Here is a 21485-nt window from a genome sequence, read left to right as displayed (position 1 = left end):
TCATACACTAGCATCTGTCTGATATGTACAACAGCGTCACTGTTAACAAGCACTGATGCAGCACAGGACTGTGGGGGTGTCTAACTGAAGCAAGGAAGCAATGTCAGCTTTTTGGCCCTTTTTCCACAGCGTCAGGTGTGTTAATATCAGATATTGATATCAGCCCGTGTTATTATATTGGGTTAACCCTAGCTCAGATAGTCTTTTAATTAAACCTAAATCCCACAATTGAAATTTACTACGGATGGTATTAGACAATAAATAGGTAAATGGAAATAAGTTTGCTAAGATGTAATTTCTTCAAACATTTGCACCTTGCCTAATGTAGCGTCAATGTTCTCTAGCCAGTCCATTCAATTCAATTCAATCTTATTTATATATCTTATTTATATGTCATCTCAAGGCACTTTACAATGTCAAATTCAATCAAATCCTCCAGACAGATTTGTCAAAAAGTTTCCTATCTAAGGAAACCCAGTAGATTGCATCGAGTCTTGACAAGCGGCATTCACTCCCCATGAAAGTGTGTATAGTCACAGCGGACAGTCGTCTGCATTGTCGATGGTTTTGCAGCAATCCCTCATACTGAGTATGCATGAAGTGACAGTGGAGAGGAAAAACTCCCCTTTAACGGGGAAGAAAACCTCCAGCAGAACCAGGCTCACTGTGAACGCTCATCTGCCTCAACCGACTGGGGCTTAGAGAAGACAGAGCAGACACAAAAAGCACAGAAGCACACATTGATCTAGGAATCCTTTCTATGTCATATGGTAATAGCGGACGATCTGGCTCCCCTGAATGATGTCACAGCTAATAGAATGCCAGCTAAAAAGATAGCTCAGGAAAACCTAAACCAATCTAACTATAAGTTTTATAAAAAATAACTTAAATAAAATAAAAAAACAAGAAAATTTTAAGCCTTGTCTTAAAAGTGTACAGGGTGTCTGCCTCATGGACCAAAACTGGGAGTTGGTTCAAAAGGAGTGGGCCCTGATAACTAAAAGATCTGACTCTCTACCTTTAGTCCTAGACCAAATTTACCAGGGTGGGGCAGCTGGCCCTGATTTAATTTAGAGCTGTGTATTTTGAAGCACAATATTAGGAAATTGGAGAGAAGATGGCGTTATACACATCTAGGTATCTAATCCTACCTAATCTGGAAAAACAGTACTGTTGTATAAAAAGACCCTTCACAGAGTTAGAGCAGCATATTTTTCATCAATAATAGAGAATTAGAATAATCCTAGGTCCGTGGCAGATACAGGCGGGGGTGCGCGCACACACCCCTTTTGGAGACCAAAATAATCTTTTTAGAGCCCAAAATTTTAAAAATCCTTCATAGAATTAAGATTAATAGCCCATGGGTTAAAGTTCTACATCGCTGCGACGGATTTTCGTCATTTGGAAAATGAGCACAAAAGTACCGTCTAGACTTTTTATTCATGGTTTTAAACTGAAGCTACTCTCAACCAATAAAACCTGGCAGAGCCTGGCAGGGTCTTTCAAAGTGGACATCTGCCAGTCTGAGTTTTATCGGTGTTCAATCATTTTAACTTTAGGAAGAGCATCTCAAACTGTCCACAGATGCATGAATAAAGTAGTGGTGGTCAAAGGTTTTCTTTGGATTCATGCAAACCAGCAGGTTGGAAAGTTAAGTAGATTGAACATCTGACAACAGCTTCCCTCGGTAATTGTGTCTGTCGCTGCTCTTCCAGTGAATTAATAAGTTTTCTCCACCTGTGGCCACGTCATCTGTCGTTTATTCCCTCCTTTCATGGTTTTTAAGTGTGTAGCCCACATGCAGATACAGACGGGAGACAGGAATAAATTTAAGACGTTTATTAAAGGCTTGGACAAGGGGGAACAACGTGTGGCTCGAGCGAGGTCTGAACGTCATTAGCTCAATTAGATCACTGTATTGTCAGCTGAGCGAGTTCAACCATTTCATCATGGCTGCGCCCGTAAAGGGTTGTAAACATTTGTTTCCAGACGAAGAAAGCCCAATAATAGCATTTTCTGGCGCCAGTTGGCAAAGATCTTTATGGCAAGGAAAAATAAATAGCACAATAGTCCATCCATCTATCCATTTTTTAACTCGCTTATCCCTGCTGGGTTCGCGAGGAGTACCGGTGCCGATCTCCAGCTGTCAATGTGTGAGAGGCGGGGTACAACCCTGGACAGGTCGCCAGTTCATCGCAGGGCAGAAATAGCCCAGAGTTTTGCACAATTTACTGTGGTATCACCAAGACCTGCTGCACTAGGATAGCACAGGCGACAGGTTTTGTTGTGCCAAACGACTTATCCACGCCAGAATTTGTATCCCCTGCATTGGGAGCGCATTCAGCTGGAAGAGTGAATCCAGTCAACTCCGTCTCATTTCCAACCTATTAGGCGTGGAAATGAAGATGTTTTACTTTTCTTAACGAAATATACCAATTGTGTCGTTACATTATTGTTCAGTTAAAAAATGAAAATGAAAAAATATTAGCTTCATGTTATTAGATTGTCGCATGTCTTTCAGCTGAAACCACAAATCCACATTCCTGAGTCCATCACAGCTGTCTGCTTGTTCGTCTTTTTTCTTTTTCTTTTTTGGTAGCTAAACCTGCATGAATGGATCATATAAAGTGGATTTCGCGTTATCAAATGAGCACTGAATAAGCCAAAATTAATAAGATTTTAATTCAACCAAGAACCATATAGAGATATTAACTATATTAAGAAAACGAGATATGTCGCTTTTAAAAATAGAACAATGTATTAGGAGTTCAAAAAAATCAATTTCATTTTATCAGAATGTGATGCTTAAAAATATTTAGACTTCACAAAGCTGGACGTTAAAAGTTTTATTGATTTCAAGCACACTCCCGGCGCAGGGGATACAAATTCTGGCGGGGATAAGTCGCTTGGCATGACGACACCTGTGCAGCAGGTCTTGGTGATACCACAGTAAATTGGGCAAAAGTCTGGGATATTTCTGCCCTGCAATGGACTGGCGACCTGTCCAGGTTTTACCCCGTCTCTCGCCCATTGACAGCTGGCGATCAGCACCAGCACCCCTCCCGATCCCAGCAGGGACAATCGTGTTAGAAAATTTTTCCTTGCCATAAAGATCTTTGCCAACTGGCGCCAGAAAATGCTATTATTGGGCTTTCTTCGTCTGGAAACAAATGTTTACAACCCTTTATGGGCGCAGCCATGATGAACGGTTGAACTCGCTCAGCTAACAATACAGCGATCCGATTGGCTCAGCAGCAAAAATCGAATCACGTGACCTCTTGGACAGGAGCGCAACAGTTTAGATTTTTTATCGGCTTTAACTTATTAATGTGCAAGTGAAAACATGGGAACATTGGTGTTTTGAGATCACTACCATGTGTAGCAACTTATCCCGGTGGAAGAAAGTTGCACCTAACCTGACTCTAGCCAGATGTATTTCGCTCCGCCTAGCTCCACTCACATCCATCTGGGACTGATCCATAGGAATTGCCTTTTTTGCAGGCTGGGCCTTATCAAAAATTCTTGCATATGATTGGATAAGCCATAAGAAATAAGTGCTATTTCAACCACTCACACCGAAGCCAACCCGTGACGCTGTGAGAGCGACGCAGGGAAAAACAAAACTTTTTTTTTTTAATTTGTTTGCGGCTCTAGTGGCACGAGTTTTATTGACAGTGAGCTGACAGGTAGAAGGGGGAAAACAGGTGGCAAAGTGCCGCGGATCGGAGTCGATCCCGGGCGACCGCGTCGAGGACTAAAGGCCTCCTAACATGGTTTGCGCTAACCGCTCCGCCACGGGCGCGCCTCCACCACGGGCGCGCCCTGGAAAACAAAACTTGCCAAATCCAGTTGGGAGAAGGGCGAAAACATCGTTTCCACCAACAAAAGCCTTCAGAGCCGTTCTCTGATGTTCTTTTAATGAAACAATATTAGGTAGATTGGACAACACGGAAGAAATAGCAGCATCAATGTTTCCTCGATGCAAGCCGCCATTGCCTGAATCAGTCTCACGGTCGCTTCTCCACTACGTCACATCTATGAAACTCCAGCCCTGCGTCCTGATTGGCTGGACAATAAAATTGGTTTGAGAAATCACTCTCTATGGGAGAGGTCCCAGATATATGTGAGCGAAGCTAGGTGGAGCTAGGCGGAGCGATATCAATCTGGCTAGAGTCAGGTTAAGTTGCCCCCTGACAGTTCATACGAAAAGTCATCCTACAGATTCTGGCCCACGGCCTACCTGTTCACACCCCTTCATAAGCTCACCTCTTTGTTCTTCGTTGCCCGCTCGTAATGTTCAGTTACTACAACACCATGCCTTTCTGCTCCCGTCCTTGTTTCCGTCTGGTTAGTTAAGTTTCTGTTTTCTGCGCTGCTGGTCTCTGGTCCTCACTCCCGATCCTGCAGCAGTGCAGCTCCTCGGTTTCATGGACTATCAACTCTGTTCTGTACCTCCTGCATCCTACATTCCCATCTGGTAACTGACTCTGGTTCTTCATGTCATCACCATCCACTGTTGCAATAAACTCTCTTAAACCAGCTCTGTGTGTGCGTGCTGTGTCCGGGTTCATCCAAAGACAAAATCATGACACATACGGAGTAACTTATGTAATGACGTGTGAAAAAGATTATCCCCATGGGAAAATAAAGATTATCTATCTAATCTTATGTGGGCTTGGGTTGGCTGAGAACACCTGAAAAGTAATCAAACATCAGGAAACCCTTCATGCAAGGGCTGCCAACTCCTGCACAGGCAAAAAAATCAATCAAAAACAAAACTTATATAGCACCCAACTGAGGTGAAACGGCTGCCCATATGTCGTTCATATCAAAAAAGGCCTCTGCTAACCTTACTGTCATACCTGGAAACTTCTTGAATTTCAGGTACAGATAACATTTTTCATTAAGTTCCAACATAATAAGCTTGTGTATAAAAACTCAGCTAGACCTTTGTTTAAAAAAAAAAATTTAAGCTACCGCTGAAAAACGGCCAATAAACTGCTTTTCCAACCACCTGTTGCACCAATAACTTGAAAGCAATTGTTTTCTCTCCGACCTCCATTTTTTTTTTTTTTTTGCAATTTATCTTAAATTGTTCAGTCTGAGTTCAGAAAGAATGCAATTGTGTTTAAATGTTTTCCTTTTAGGGATTAAGCTTTCTCAACCTCCATCCACCACAAGCCTTGGTCGTGGGTATGAACATATTAATGCAGGGCTCAGCTTCTAGAAGGACATTGTTCCAGAAATATTGTGGTTCCTTCCAGTCCAGCCTTGAAACTCTATCGCTGCCATTTCCTTTTAAAAACAAGAGACTTCCTCCTCGTAGCTATTCAAAAGCACACAATACTTATCGTAATTGTCTCATCATTAACCTTACCATTAAACATGCTTACTGAAACTGGTACAATCTGAGACACAGGTTTTCATGAACTTTGTTCTAATTACAGGGTCAGACATTTTGGTGAATCTTCAAGGAATTCCCCCCTTGATAAAAATCATGATGGTGTCAAATGCATTCCTGTTTCTAATAATTGTGCTAAGTTATAGTGTAAGAAAGGTTGTGGGAGCTATTTGTTAGTTGATCTGGTAACATACCAGGTTTGGAGAGTTGAAGATTGGAGTTTTTTTATTTTTGCAATTTCTCTGACCAGTCCAGTGGCTAAAACCTTAACCAAATTGTTCAAACATGTGCAAGTATTGCTTCTCTAAACTCATTGGTCATGTCTTTCTTTCTTGGCATTGTGCTTACACAGTCATGCATGTTCAAGAGTCATCAAAATCACGGTTTTTATGGAGGTGAGCTCTGGTTAGATTTATAGAGTTTTATCTGAATTATTTTACTGGGTTCTGATGTGTAAAACTAGAATTGAAAGGGCCCAGGATTTCTTTTTTTTTTACCATAACTATCAAAAGAGCTGAAAAGAGGATGGGGAGAAAAAAAAACAATCACGTGAGATTAGTTTTGATATAATTTGCTTGGAACAATACTGTAATAATGTAGTAATAAAAAAAATTGTGTTTTTCTTTCAGGTGACTGTGAATGTCCAAAAATTCCCCAAAGGAATTTTACTTTACCAGAGAATAGCTGTTTCCAGATTGATAGCAGATATCGCTACCAGTGTATTCCAGGTTACGTGAGAAAGGCCGGAACTTCGAGTCTCATCAAGTGTGTAAAGGAGCAAGTCAACAGTACTCCAAACTGGACCGCATCTCAACTGGAGTGTATACGTAAGATCTTTTCTTCTTCCCTATTTAAGACAAACTGTATAAGGTTAACATCAAGAGTCATTGTGTTAGGGTAGCTCAGAGCAGGTTGCCTCCGGACTAGAACCCCAACAAGGACACCTTTTAAGGTTCTGACGCCCTTACAGTTTTCGCCTCGCGCACCCCTAGTGGCAGCTCGCGCACCCCCAGGGGTGCAGCCACCACACCTTGGGAAACCCTGGTGTATGGGAAACAGAAAAACCAGTGGAGGAGAAATAAAAAGGAATAAAAAACAAATGTTATGATTAGTTGAAAATAAAATCACAATAAATCAACTTAACATGAAACCAATAATAAGCTAATCAAGTTCAATCAAAAGAACACAACACCAAAACCATGGCTAAACCAGGACAGGACCAGCCACTTTTTCTAAACTGGAAATAGTAATGGCGTCCCTCCCAAGTGCAAGAGAAATCAGTAAACACAGTGTTTATTAAAGTCAAGGGTGGAGACTTTTAAACTTAGGTTATTTTAATTAGGGTTTGGATCAGCATTCTGATACAGAATCTCCTCAGTATTTCGAAGCCCCTCTGCAAACAGGAGCTATACGCACTTTCAAGCAGGATTTATAAACAGCAGCTGCTGAAAAAAAAGACCCAATAGTGTTTATACATGAGACACAAATTGACTAGTAGAAAATCAGCTCAAGATTATAGCTGTACTATCCATCCATCTGTTTTGCAACACGCTTATGCCCATTGGGTCACGAGGGGTGCTGGTGACCAGCTGTCAATAGGCAAGAGGCAGGGGACACCCTGGACAGGTTGCCAGTCCATCGCAGTATCGTACTACTACAGTGCAAATCATACCCCTGTCTGCACACTGCCACACAGCTGGCTGAAAGAACACAAACTTTTCCTGTGCTAACGACAATTACAGATTTAACTCTTTAGACATTTTCCTGGTTGTGAATAACAGATGTCATGGAGTGAAAACTAATTTCTGCTACTATAATAAAAACAATAAAAGAATTTCTCATTTATTAGAAATGCAATTTTGTGAGACTTTAAAAAGTTCTGAAGTGTTCTGTCTATATTTTAATTGTATGAACACACTGTCCTCTTTCCTTGTGTTTCAGCTTATCCAAGATTTACATCCCAGCCACCGAACAGCCCAGGTACACAACTGTATGTTATGGAAGTTTTGGTTATTAATGGAGCAACATGCTTTATTTAAATTAAAACAAACATTTCTCTTTCTAACATTAATGTGCAAGCGCTTTACAGGTATATTTCTCATCATGATTTGTCTGTTTTTAACAAACTTTAAAACAACTAACCAGAAAATAATGAGTAAGGGGAGGGGCAGCACAAAGCAACAGACCGTCTGTCACTGAAGACTTTAGCACATGTTTGCATGACCACACTAACTTGCATACATGGGAAGGCTGTACATGCTATCATACAATTAAGGGTAAAAGGCATGTTTGAACACGGTCCCTGCGCAGTCTAAAAAACCCAGATGAAGTATGGAATTTTATTGGATCATTATCCAAGTTTGGATATATGTATAAAAAAATAAAATGTTCTGAAAAGAGAAATTGACAGAACATCCATATGTAAAGATGCACTAATTAAATATAAAAGTTGGTTATTTCACAGCTTTAATGGCCTCTATACCTGCTCAGATCAGTTTTTGTTTTAAGTCTGGACCTGCAGTTCTGAAACGGGGTCTGGTTTAGTGCCAAACATTCAATTCAATTCTATTTATATAGCGCCAATTCATGAAACATGTCATCTCAAGGCACTTTACAAAGTCAAATTCAATCATATTATACATATTGGGTCAGATTATACAGATTGGTCAAAAATGTCCTATATAAGGGAACCCAGTTGATTGCATCAAAGTCCCGACAAGCAGCACATTGCATTGAGTTATCCATTTTTGATTCCTGTTTCTCCTGAAACTTGTTTTAAAGAATCTGAATTTGTCAAGCTTGTTATAGTATTTGAAAAAGAGCCAAACTAAGTTGGTTCCGATGTAAAAAAAAAAAAAAAAAAAATTATATATATATATATATATATATATATATATATATATATATATATATATATATATATATATATATATATATATATATATATCTATATATATATATATATATATATATATATATATATATATGAGATGTGGTGTTGTGCAATTATACTGTGTTTAAATTTATTTAATGTTTAATGAATAGCTCTGTCTGTTAAGTATTGTCTGGTGAATATCGGCTCTTAAGCTGATATCAGGACAATAGTTGAAAGGGATGATACGAGCACTGGCGATCTTTTAACAGCAAACTCTGCGCACACATTGAATAAATGAATGACAATTTCTCTTCAATTTCAAGAATTTAATAACAGAAATAAAATAAACATCCAGAGAACATCACTATAAAATGCTATTTATCTGAATTAATGCTATATTTCAATCAATAAATCCTCTCTACTAGGCTAGTGAAACTTAACTAAACTACTAAGCAAAATGAAGATAAAAAAAGAAGCTAAGCTAAGGAACTATATACATACAAGAGAACACAAATGACAAAACACAAGTGGGTGATCATCATCAGAATAATTCAGTCTATCCTGGTTCTCTGCAAATCTGACTTAAGAACATAGAATGGAGTTAAATTAGCTTGACTAATGTAGAACAACATTTGGCATGTGTTCAACCCATTCACAATGCAAATCCTGAGTTAAAACATTATTTGATATAATGACATTTAAGAATGATTTGCTCAGTAAAATCATTACTTTAGGGATGCTCGATTTTATCAATCAATGCGATTATACCTCTGGGAGGTAGAGGTTGCTGCAGCGAACGGTCGCTAAAATCGGTTACTCCTAAAGTTAAACGAAACGCCTTTAAATCAACAGTAATATTCCATGTTAATGTGCTTGAAACGACCGTATTTGAATAATTGGAAATCTGAAGTTACCAGAAGCTAATAGCCGTTTTGGCTAGCAAATTTTCGGCACTAACTTTTAAGACTTCAGCTTTATTTTTAGTCATAATGAGAGAGCCAGATAACATAAACATTAATATCCCATCAATGTATGAAACCCCTGTGGAGATGATGTTTGTTATAACTATAAAACATACTCAAATCATATCGGCAATGGCCGGATACAGAATGATAGCATGAGCTACTTCCGTTAGCTCTTTGTGTTTTAAAAACAACCATTTAAACGCATTACACAAACATTTCCCAATAACCATGTAACCTTTCCCTTTGGTTTCTCTGCCAAACCTATTGGTGCCTCGTGTGAGTTTGGTCCACTTTGGCCATTCAAAGAAGAGGAGGGGGAAATGGGGATATGCTGCGTCTTTCAGCAGCGGGCTAACTCTTACCAGCAGCAGACATGCGCCCAGCCACAACGTTGTCAGGATTGGCCGGTTTCAAGGCCCTGCAGCGGTCTCTGATCCAGTTCCAGTCAAATTCCCAGCATGCAGCAGGCGATTTCAGCAGATTTTTCCTTCAGCATGGGAAAGTGGGTCCTTTGCCGGCTTTTCAGCTCCGTCTGATGTCCGCTTTCCTGTAAAGCTGAGGAGAAATAAACAAAGCTGTTTTGGCATGGAGGGATTCTTTAAGGCAGCAGACTTAACTTGGCCCGGTCGTGTCCCCCGCGCAAAGAGACACCCACAAGCCACCACAGGGGCTTGTGGGTCTTTTTGGCCTTGTGAGGCCCCATGAAAGAAGTGAAGAATGGATTCCATGTAGTTTGCAGGGGTGGCTAGCTCGCCACCCTCTCCTCGGGAGCCCCAGTGAAGACAGTGAAGGGAGCTGAGAGGTGCAGCCTGAAGGGTCCTCTGTGGGGAGGGGTCTGGCTCAACAGCAGAGGCACCCCTGCTTAGAGACTATCTCTGCTTTGGGTGTGAAATACCTTTCGGGTCCATCCCCCATGGTACATGTTCAGAATTCAATTTCACTTCATTCATTCTCTCATCATGGCTTTAATATCCTGGCACAACAGTGGTAACATCACAGATCATTTATTAAATATCCCATATTCAGCAATAAGACTAAAAACAGTCATACCCAAACTCACCAACACAAATGAATATTATTGATTCATACTAGCTCAAGAGGTTGTGTACAAAGCTAAAGGAGCACTGAATTTTGGCTTGGCATTTAGACTTTGAAGAAAACATGTTATTGTCAGGATTTTGTTGGCGGACCAAAACACAGACCAGGGGTCCAGAGTCGTAGGTAGAAGATGTTAGTGGTTTAATGAAGGAAACATGCTTACAGGAAGACAGGAACCAAGAACATGACAAGGAAGGAAACAGAACAGGGTGGATTGCCAGAATGAAGACAGAGGACCTGACAATGTGTTTGACAGGGGAAGAGATACAGCGAAACAATTGGTGGATAATAGGCACAGGTGAACTGAGTGATACAATTTGGTTGTAGGAAAGGAGGGGCAATGAACTAGCAGGTGCAGGGAATCACAGAACCTTGCAGGGAAAAAATTAATGTGCCAGACATTAGAAGAATCTAACAAAACTGAAAATGAATGAATATAACAGAACTACTGAAATAAATAACCATAAACTTACCAAATTAATAGTAAGAATGGACATATCCAACAGACTACAGAAATAATAAAGGACATAGCTAACCAGACTGGTACTAATCTAACCAATACCTGAGTATATAAATAACATAAATGCTGAACATGTCACGAACGGGGACAGAAGGACCCAGTACTCAGGCCAGACAAGCAGACGAGCTTTAGAGGAGTTTATTAAAGGCAGTCTGGTAAGACAGGGACAGGCAGGCTCAGTGGTCAGAGTACAATCCAAGGTCGGTAGAGCAGAATAAACAAGCAGGGATCAGGCAGACTTAGAAACTCCAAAAACATAAACTGGTCAAGTAATACAAGCAGGCAGTCAGAACAGGGCAGGAAAAATCAGGTACAGGGTTCAGGCTGGCTCAGAAATCCGGAGGCTAATTGGGTCAGGTCAACAGGCAAACAAACGGAACAGGGAATGCTGGACTAGACTCACCAAAAGGCTCAAAAGACAATGATCTGGCAGAGTGCAGGAGACAGAGGCAGGTATAAATAGGGGAGTGAGCAGGTGAATTGAGTAGAAACTAATTACAGGAAAACAGGTGGAACTAATCAGAGGCAGGGAAGTGACTGACAGAGAACCGAATTGATAGGTTGTTTTTCCAACCACGACAAGATCAACACGAGGTGGTCCTCTGGCTGCAGTAACAGCTCTCAGAGCCGGGGTGGATTGGACAGGAACTGATCTGTGACTGGAGTGTGCATGGTAGGAAGTTACGTAGTTCCGGAAGTGATCCGGAAATGGAGGATGAAAATTTTTGCGCGGATGATGGAGGGAATGGAAATAATGGATGGGGTATAGTAGAAAATCGGAAAAGAAAGAAAAACAGGAGTAATACATCTGACACTGATAGTGAAAATGGATTGCATATGACAAGGAGAAGAAAAGAAGAATTTAAGGTATTGATGAAATTTGTTACTGGGTCTTTCAGTAATATCAATCCGCTGAAGTGATCCAAAGCGATTAAGGAAATGATAGGAATAGTTGAAAGTGTTAAGAAATTAAGGGATGGTAGATTGCTAATGTTTTGTAAAGACAGTAGGCAACAAAAAAGGCTCTAGAAATTAAATCAATCATGGGACAAGATGTGATTTGTTCAGTATCAGAGGGGAAAAAATGGACAAAAGGGGTAATTACAGGGATCCCTACTGATGTGACAGTTGAAAAGATTAAGAAAGGACTTACAGGAGGATCAGTAATTGATGTGAAAAGACTAAAATGCAATCAAAACAATGAAAAGGGGGGATAGCCTTTCTGATAGAGTTAAGTTTAATAACCCCTTTATTCTGGAAAGAAAGCCAACACAAACAAGTTTTTAGACTCTTCTCAAGCAAGCAGCTTGAGATTGAAAGACTATGTAATAGCCCCAACTGTTCCTATACCGGCAATTCCTCTTTGGATGTTTACTATGCCACTGATCGCTTTACAAATACAAAAAATTATGAATAAACGGAGAAAAAATACATCAACTGATATAATAGTACAGACAGTAAAGAATATTATTCGGTTCTACAGGTATATACAGATGGGTCAAAGGAGCCAGAATCTGGAAGAACAGCAGCAGCAGTATACATTCCGACATTTCAAATAAAAATTGCAAAAAGAATATCTAACCATGTCTCAGTATTTACTACTGAAGTATTAGCTATCATATTAGCATTACAGTGGATTGAAGAAGTTCAACCACTAAGAACTGTAATATGTACTGACCCAATGGCTACTCCGAATAGCCTAATAAGTGGAAAATCTGAAACTAGGCAAGATTTAATATTTGAAGTGTTACAATGTCTATTTAGAACAAGGTAATTAGGAATACTGGTATACTTCCTCTGGGTGCCAGCACATGTGGGTGTAGATGGAAATGAGGAAGCGGACAAGCTGGCAAAGAAAGCATTAAATCATCAGCAAATAGAAATGGATGTATTTTAAAGTAAATCAGAAATTAAGAGATTGATAACAATTGAAATTAGAAAGAAATGGCAAACGATATGGAATAATGAGTCTAAAGGAAGACATTTATATCAGATTCAGGAGTTTATTGGAAAGGAGAGGAAAAGATATGGAAATAGGAAAAAAGATATAATTATTTCAAAGCTAAGAATTGGTCACACTGCATTAAACTACAGTCTTTTTAAAATAGGGAAACAGGAAATTGTGACAAATGCGGAGATCCAGAAACTGTGCAGCATATTATTTTTGAGTGTGCTGCATATGTAAAGGAGAGAATGAAGTTAATACAAGAGTTGGGAAGGATAGGAATTGATGGGAATTCAATAAAACTATTGTTAGGAAACGAGACAAGACAGACAAGAGTCATTCATTCAAATACCTAAAAGATACATGAACAATGAATAGGATTTAGTTGTAGAATTAATTAATTAATTTTTTTGTTTTGTTTTTTAATTATTTACGGTTTTCCCTCCATTGATTCATTGCGTAGTCTTCCAATATTGTGCACTCCACACTCCAGATCAGTAGGTGGCGGAAATGCACCTTTTACGTTGGCCTGCTAATCCGCCATAAAACAGAAGAAGAAGAACTGATAGGTTGGTGACTGCTGATAGGGGAGTGACAAACTGATTGGGTGAAAACAGGGAGGTGAGCTGGCAGGTGAACAGAACTGAACTAAAAGCTTGCAGAACCCTGACTGATAATATAAAACGAAGAACAAAAGCAAACCACAACAAAACTCAAACTATTCCATAAACCAAAACTAAGACCCTAAGACAGAATCGGTAAAATAGAAAGAAGTACAAAACAAACTAATAACAAAACTACAATCGTGACAGAACAGAAAACTAAACGTATAACAGGAGGATCTAGGGAAAACAAAATAACCAGATGCAGGATCCCCTGGGAGCTAAAATAAGTAATCACATCCCTGGGGATGCTGACAGTTCTCCTACTAATATATTCACCAAATAGCCACCTGGATTACAGATGTACAAACACCACAGTTGTACATAGAGGGCCCCATCCTTGTCAGAACTATACATTTAAGAAATAGAATGGGTTTTTAATTTATGTGTGAAGCTAACAATTTTCTACAATATTCGTTTTGATTATTTTTTAGTAATATTTTATTCACTACTCCTTCCTCGGCTTTATTGTCGCTGACGTTTCTGTGGATAGTGGTCGTTTTCTTTTCAATCAAGCCAAAACGCCCTCTGTGTAATAGTAAATAAATTAGATTGGCAATAACTATGTTAGTTTTGAATTTGGACATTCGTATGAATAACAATGCATCATCAACATACATTAAATCTAGTGGTTTGGATTTATCTTGTTTTTTTTTCTCCTTCATTTTTCTTATATACTTATTTTATATTTAATAATAATAAGTTGATGGATGAATTGTCTAATGTATTTTTTATGCTCCAGGTTTCCCAACAGAGGCACCAAACTGGCCAGGTAAGAATTGGTCTATAAAATCAAAAATCAGAATCTCCAAAAACATCCAGGTTTGGCTGCACATTCAAGGAGGAATGCTTTACAAATGCTTAACGTAGATTACCATTTTATGATTTAAAGAGTAAAATGTTTGTTATAGAGTTGTAGAAACTAATGCTGGGCTCACACTGAATATGGTGCAGATATGGTTCTGGCGCTGCAAGTTCAGTCATAGTGGACAGTCGTAGTCGTAGGCCAGTTGTAGTGGACACATTGTTTTGTGTCATGATTTCCCCGTGTGTGTTTAATACTCCATATGAGCTTCACTTTTAAAAGTGAATGAATCTTCCAAGACACAATCATTTTTTAACATGCCCCTGTGTATAAATGTAGAACCCCCAAAAAATATTCACGTATTAGGCGTCTGCTCATTAAAAAAGTTGTGTCCACTAGGGCTGGATGATTTAGAAAAAAACAACATATCAATAAAATAGAATCATGTTGATCGATATCGATAATTCTCAAAAGTACAGCCCTGGCCATTTTATGTTTTTGCTTGATGACAGAAGTTACAAACCTGACCTTCCTTTGAAGAGATTGAGTTTCTGGAGCATCACATTTGTAGGGTCAATTAAACGCTCAAAATTGTCACAAAAAGAGAACTTTCATCTGAAACTCGACAGTCTATTCTTGTTCTTAGAAATGAAGGCTATTCCATGTGAGATATTGCTAAGAAATTGAAGATTTCCTACAAAGGTGTTTACTACTCCCTTCAGAGGACAGCACAAACAGGCTCTAACCAGAGTAGAAAAAGAAGTGGGAGGCCGCGTTGCACAACTGAGCAAGAAGATAAGTACACTAGAATCGTTCAACTTCTGAAGAAGTTGAAGAAGGCGCCTGCCTGGTAGTGCGCGTAACCGTCAAAGGCAAAGCTTCTGAGTTCCTTGGTCGTAGGCTTTTATCACTTGGGGATTTTAAATCAAATCTTCTGAGTGTGAAAAGGATTTGTCTTCGTCAAAACCAGCCGACAGGAGAAGGTCTGCATCCAAGCAGCATGTAAAATTGGTGTTATTAAAACATAATTAAATACTTCAATGTAGCATGAAAAAATGAAATATGTGAATAAAAATGTTAAAGGCATTACAAACTACTAAAGGAAGTACAAACTCTGTGAAGCAGAAGTTGGTGAGACCTTCCTAGAGCTACTTCCGGTTAGCAACATGCTAAGCGTTAGCCGCTAACATGGTTGTGTCCAGTATCACCGGGTGATTGTACTCTGTTAGTTTGGTCCAAATCCTGTACTGGGAAGTTCCTCAAAAAGGGTGCCAATACTTAATGTCACCAAAGCTCACTAAAGGCCATGTGTCAGATCGGCCTCCTTTAGCAACTAAGCCTCACCAAATCTGGGCCCAGACCTCAACATTTGACAAAAATGGTGTGTTGGGGTGCCAATACTTAATGTCACCAAAGCTCACTAAAGGCCATGTGTCAGATCGGCCTCCTTTAGCAACTAAGCATCACCAAATCTGGGCCCAGAACTCAACATTTGACAAAAATGGTGTGTAGTGCCATTTCCCACAGGTGAGTGGTGCTGTATTGGCCGGGGGGTAGTTCTTGCTGTTGCAATTTTTTTCATCATTCATTCATTAGGCGCCCGCCTATGCATTGAAAATGCATGGCGGAGGCCTTATGTTATGCACCTAATAAGGGTTTCTTTATTATTATTATTATTAGGCGCCCGCCTATGCATTGAAAATGCATGGCGGAGGCCTTATGCTATGCACCTAATAAGGGTTTCTTTATTATTATTATTATAGTACCGTTAATACAGCACGAACCGTAGGGTCTACCCCCACATACCATATATCGAAACGTTGGTCTCGACGCCGTGATCAGGGCTTTTTGTACTTGACGCCGTTTCGACTTACATTTGGAACAAAATTCGCAAAAAACACTTCTTAACACAATTGACCTCTCAATAAAGCTCGGCTGAGCACGACACTGGTGTTTTGGTCGAGTGGGTTAGGTGTCGGGCTGCAAAGCAGAAGATCGAAAGTTCGAATCCAAGCTGTGCCAATTTTAGAGAATTACATTTTCACCCAATATTTCATTTCCCTTTGGCTTTAAAAAACGATTTTTCAATTTAAATCAATACAGTTCACCTCATGCCTTTAACTTTTTTATTCACATATTTTATTTTTTCATGCTACATTGAAGTATTTAATCATGTTTTAATAACACCAATTTTCCATGCTGCTTCGATGCAGACCTTCTCCTGTTGGCTCATTAGCAGCCTCATTTGTTGTGGTCTGTTGTCATTCACACAGAACAATAAACCGTGCCAGCCGACATGAGTTTTACAAACGGCAAAGCTTTGTCTTAAGCAGTAACGTGCCTCTACTCCGCGCTGCATTCTCAGACCAGTGTGATGCGTTCCCGAGCGTCTGAAAGCTGCATTCAGGAGCACGGGACATTTCTAATTTACAATAATAATTTTTTTTTTTTTACAATTAACAATTAAACAACTTGAACAACTGGTATAAATGAATGATGATAAAGGAATTTATTTAACATGTTTTGGGACAGTTTGTATTCAGATGTTTTAAGAAAACATTAAAGTATTGTATGTATTGTTTATTAATTTATTTTATATTATACTTAATCTCCTCCTTTTCCTGTATAATCCTGCCTCAAGCATTTCGCTGGCTCTCCTTATTATTGTAAACTTTGTAATGTAACGAGAGTTCAGGGACATCCTACAATCAGGCTTAGACTACTGGAGGACATCAGGGCCAGATTTTCTCACTCTACTGATTTCTACTGTTCTCCAGTTTTGCATTGCATTGCATTGAAATGAAAGTCACATTTCCTGCCACAGTTGTTTGCTGCTTCTCCACCGAAGCCAGGCCTGCAAGCTCTCCACCATCAGCCATCACTTATCAGTTACCCTCCTTCACTGCCTTGAATTTTAGTCATACTCAAAAACTGCTAGTTGAAAGAATAATTAATTTCATTATTATTTTCTGTTTAAATATCCAGTCATATTCACTGAATTAGAACATCTTTTTAGAATGTTTTTTAGTCTGAAAATGACAAGTACCTTTTGAAATTAACCTTAATGCAGGTACCAAACTTGTCCTTAAACCACAATAATTGTATTTATTTTACTACTATAATGTACTATTTTAATCTTAAATCTTATTTTTATTAGTTGGGATGGCTGCCAGAACAACACTGCATTATGTCCTCGTGACAGAAATCATCGCATTATCATCATTCAACAATGATTACTGAAAAAGACGTACTTCGTTCCTGCAGTTCCTATACTGTCCACGAGTGGCGCTGTGTGAGCAGACAACAAGCAGTACTCTTTGAGTTCCGGGTCAGAGGTGAACTCCTCCGTCTTGTGGCTGCTATTGCTTGCTGTGCTGTGCTGTGCTGCCGTTTTTCCTAAATTACTGAAGGATATTGTTGAATCAAGTCCAATTTACCCAGACGAAGGGTGTTCCATTGGGTGTTTTCCTTGCAACTACGTGACGGTGAGTCGTTTATTTAATGTCGGTTTTATATTATGGTAGAAATGCGGTGGCAAGGCTACACGGCACTGAGGGATGGAAGAGCTGCGTAAAGCTGACACCCCACCCACAGAAAAAACTCCGTTAAATAGACGGAATGGTTAGTGCTTCGCTTGTGCAGGTTTGTGCCGTTAAAATTAGCGTTTGTGCTGTTTTGGTTTTGAAGATATTAAAGAATATTTGTTAAGGTCATCCAGAATTCACCATCTCCCCATTTTGCTTCGAATCCGATCAAACTGGGCTACTTTTTTTAGTGCTTCGTTTGTGCAGGTTTGTGCCGTTAAAATTATCGTTTGTGCTGCTTTGGTTTCGGAGATATTATGAATTTTTATTTCAACCGATGACGTCATCCCAGCCCGCCGCTTCAAAATAAAGTGCTACGGTAAATCATATGTTATTGCCGTCACTGTAAAAAACGTAAGTCTTTTTAATATATTTCGACTGATAAATCAGTAACATTACTATGAAGTTGTGTCATCTACCGAGCCTCCCCCCCCTACAGCATTCTTATAAAATGATTTATATATTCCTGCTTATTGGCAAAGATCTCTTGGGACACATGTTTTTGTTTGTTTTTTTTAGTTTCCTGACTGAGGGGAGAGGCTGAAACAGTCTCTGTGCAGGATGGCTGGCGTCCTTAATGATGTTCCTCATTTGTGTAAAAAGATGTTGTCAGATCTACCTTTTGGTCTCAACACTTTTCTCAAGAAAGCAGTTATTAATTTTATATTTTTCTTTTATCATGCAAGTTGTTTTAGCTGCTATTGTAAAATGTGTGTTATATTGTTTTGTACTTTATTCCTGAATAAATATTGCGATTTATTTTGTCTCATTTAAAGAACTTTACTTTAGATAGCAATGTCAAGTGACATTGCCAAAAAAGGCATTTCATTTATTAGAATGTTCAACTGTTTTCATAAAGTCTATTTTTCCTAATCAGAAGGGTTTATTCTTCTTCGAGAGTATAATGTTTATAACATTTTCAAACAATAACTTGGTTATAGTTGATCTTAGTAGTCATAGTTCATTACTCCTCTGAATTAATTAGAATAGCAAACCTTTATTGCTCTACAATAGGGAGATTTGGGGGTGTCTGCACCTAACAAAAGGGCAATTAAAGTATACAGGCTTATATAACGCAGAAAACATACCCAAACTAAAATCAATAACAGAAAAACTGCAAAAAATAAATCACACTGGTCAGACTATAAAGTATAACAACATTAAAATTCATAATATCTCCGAAACCATAGTAGCACAAACGTTAATTTTAACGGCACAAAGATGCACAAACACAGCACTAAAGAAGTTGACCACTCTGGTTTGCTTTGGCTCCAGCTCAGCACCAGCAAAGGAATAACAATGTAGCGCTTTATTTTGCAGCGGCGACCTGTGGTGACGTCACCGGCCGGAATTAAAACTTATATTATCTGCGAAACCAAAGCAGCATAAACGCTAATTTTAACGGCACAAACCTGCACAAACGAAGCACTAAAGAAGTTGACCAGCTTGGTTGGATTCAAAGCAAAATGATGGGATGGTGAACTCTAGATGAACTTAACAAATATTCTTTAATATCTTCAAAACCAAAACAGCACAAACGCTAATTTTAACGGCACAAATGTGCACAAACCAAGCACTAACCATTCCGTCTATTTAACTGAGTTTTTTCTGTGAGTGGGGTGTCAGCATCTGACACATGGCCTTTGGTGAGCTTTGGTGACATTAAGTATTGGCACCCTTTTTGAGGAACTTCCCAGTACAGGATTTGGACCAAACTAACAGAGTACAATCACCCGGTGATACTGGACACAACCATAGACATATATAAAGAGTAGACCCCGCATCGACCGCTCTCGCCTATAGGCGCTGACGAGATTTAGGGGCGCCATCTTGGGGCGGTTGACAACTCCGCTCAGTCTAATGTGTTAACCAGGTGCAGAATCAATTTTAATCAACTATAACTCGTTTAATGTTGAACTAATTTTCACATTTGTTTAGCTTAAAACTTTAAAACTATAGCTATTATAACAAATGGTCCAGTGCGTTTAAATAATCTTAGTGGGGTTAAAAGTAATAGAATATTCTGACATGATGTATGTATGTTTCAAAACACAGCCACACACACATTTTTTATAATTTTTTTATTGCTATATAAACAAACACATTTGTACATGTACATATGTACATATACTTCCCAAAAAGAACCCGTGATGGGCGAAATCTGTAAAGTAGTAACCTTTATTTTTTTTACAATTATTATATACAATTAAATACACTATAGTATATTGAAACCATAGAACAAAACCTTTTTACCGGCCCAAGCATTTGTTTAACAAATGAAAGTACTATATAAACGTTTTTTTTTTATTATTATTATTTACAAATAAGCTGTAAAATAATAATTTTAATCAATACGAACTGAAGGCTTCAAATTGCGGAGATCAGCGTGGCCCACCGCGACCCGAGTCATTGGATTAGAACGGGAGAAAATTAAAAATTATTATTAAAAAAATACAAAGTACAGTAGGACAAATAGTGACTCGTGTGTATTTCACTGCTCTTTTGACTGAGGCGCTGCATCCGTGACTCCGCTCTGTAGCGTTTTTTTCTTCTAAAGCCCGCGGTGCAGGTGAGTTTTTTTTTTTCGGGAGAAGAACACATTTTTATCGGTAGTTGTCACTCTTTTTTCAAAAAAGATTCTTATAAACCGACACGCCACCTGATGAGAACTGTAATGAACGGCTCATCAATGCAAATCCGTGAAGCAGCGAGACCGTGAAAGGTGAACCGCAATATAGCGAGGGTTCACTATATATATATATATATATATATATATATATATATATATATATATATATATATATATATATATATATATATATATATATATATATATGCTGTTTATTCACTAATGTCTAACAACAACTTTGTATCTCCTAGTATTAGAAAACTTACATTCTGATCAAAAATATAAACAATGTCTTTTCATCTTGCTTGTGAAAAGTTATCCCTCGAGCCCTGACATAAATAATCCCTCGATTTAAACAAAAATGAGCCGGACAGTGCTGAGGCATCATTAGTGTGTCAGCTTGAATCAGCAGGATTAGGTATCAAGTCGACCGCCCCAAGGTGGCGCCCGTAATTCCTGCGCAGCGACAGTCAATGCGGGGTCTACTCTTATATTATGTCTATGGACACAACCATGTTAGCGGCTAACGCTTAGCATGTTGCTAACCGGAAGTAGCTCTAGGAAGGTCTCACCAACTTCTGCTTCACAGAGTTTGTACTTCCTTTAGTAGTTTGTAATGCCTTTAACATTTTTATTCACATATTTCATTTTTTCATGTTACATTGAAGTATTTAATCATGTTTTAATAACACCAATTTTCCATGCTGCTTGGATGCAGACCTTCTCCCGTCGACTGTTTTTTTTTGGGGAGGCTTAGTTGCTAAAGGAGGCCGATCTGACACATGGCCTTTGGTGAGCTTTGGTGACATTAAGTATTGGCACCTTTTTGAGGAACTTCCCAGTACAGGATTTGGACCAAACTAACAGAGTACAATCACCCGGTGATACTGGACACAACCATGTTAGCAGCTAACGCTTAACATGTTGCTAACCGGAAGTAGCTCTAGGAAGGTTTCTAGTTTATATCAGTTGTTCAAAATATTTATTTGTTACTTGTAAAA

The 21485-nt window shown here is 38.9% G+C and overlaps 1 protein-coding gene across 2 annotated transcripts in view; it reads left to right on the top strand.

The window, feature by feature from the left end:
* Positions 1-21485, top strand: part of LOC105921954 (interleukin-15 receptor subunit alpha) — a 45301-nt gene that overhangs the window by 1108 nt on the left and 22708 nt on the right. For both annotated transcript variants that reach the window (XM_021313721.2, XM_021313720.2), the window contains exons 2-4: positions 6031-6228; positions 7343-7381; positions 14209-14238. In XM_021313721.2, coding sequence (XP_021169396.1) covers positions 6031-6228; positions 7343-7381; positions 14209-14238 — 267 coding nt within the window. The remainder of the gene's footprint in view (positions 1-6030; positions 6229-7342; positions 7382-14208; positions 14239-21485) is intronic.

This window comes from Fundulus heteroclitus, unplaced genomic scaffold, assembly GCF_011125445.2.
Source record: "Fundulus heteroclitus isolate FHET01 unplaced genomic scaffold, MU-UCD_Fhet_4.1 scaffold_263, whole genome shotgun sequence".
Lineage (NCBI taxonomy): Eukaryota > Metazoa > Chordata > Actinopteri > Cyprinodontiformes > Fundulidae > Fundulus > Fundulus heteroclitus.
This window is presented reverse-complemented; position numbering and strand designations above follow the sequence as displayed.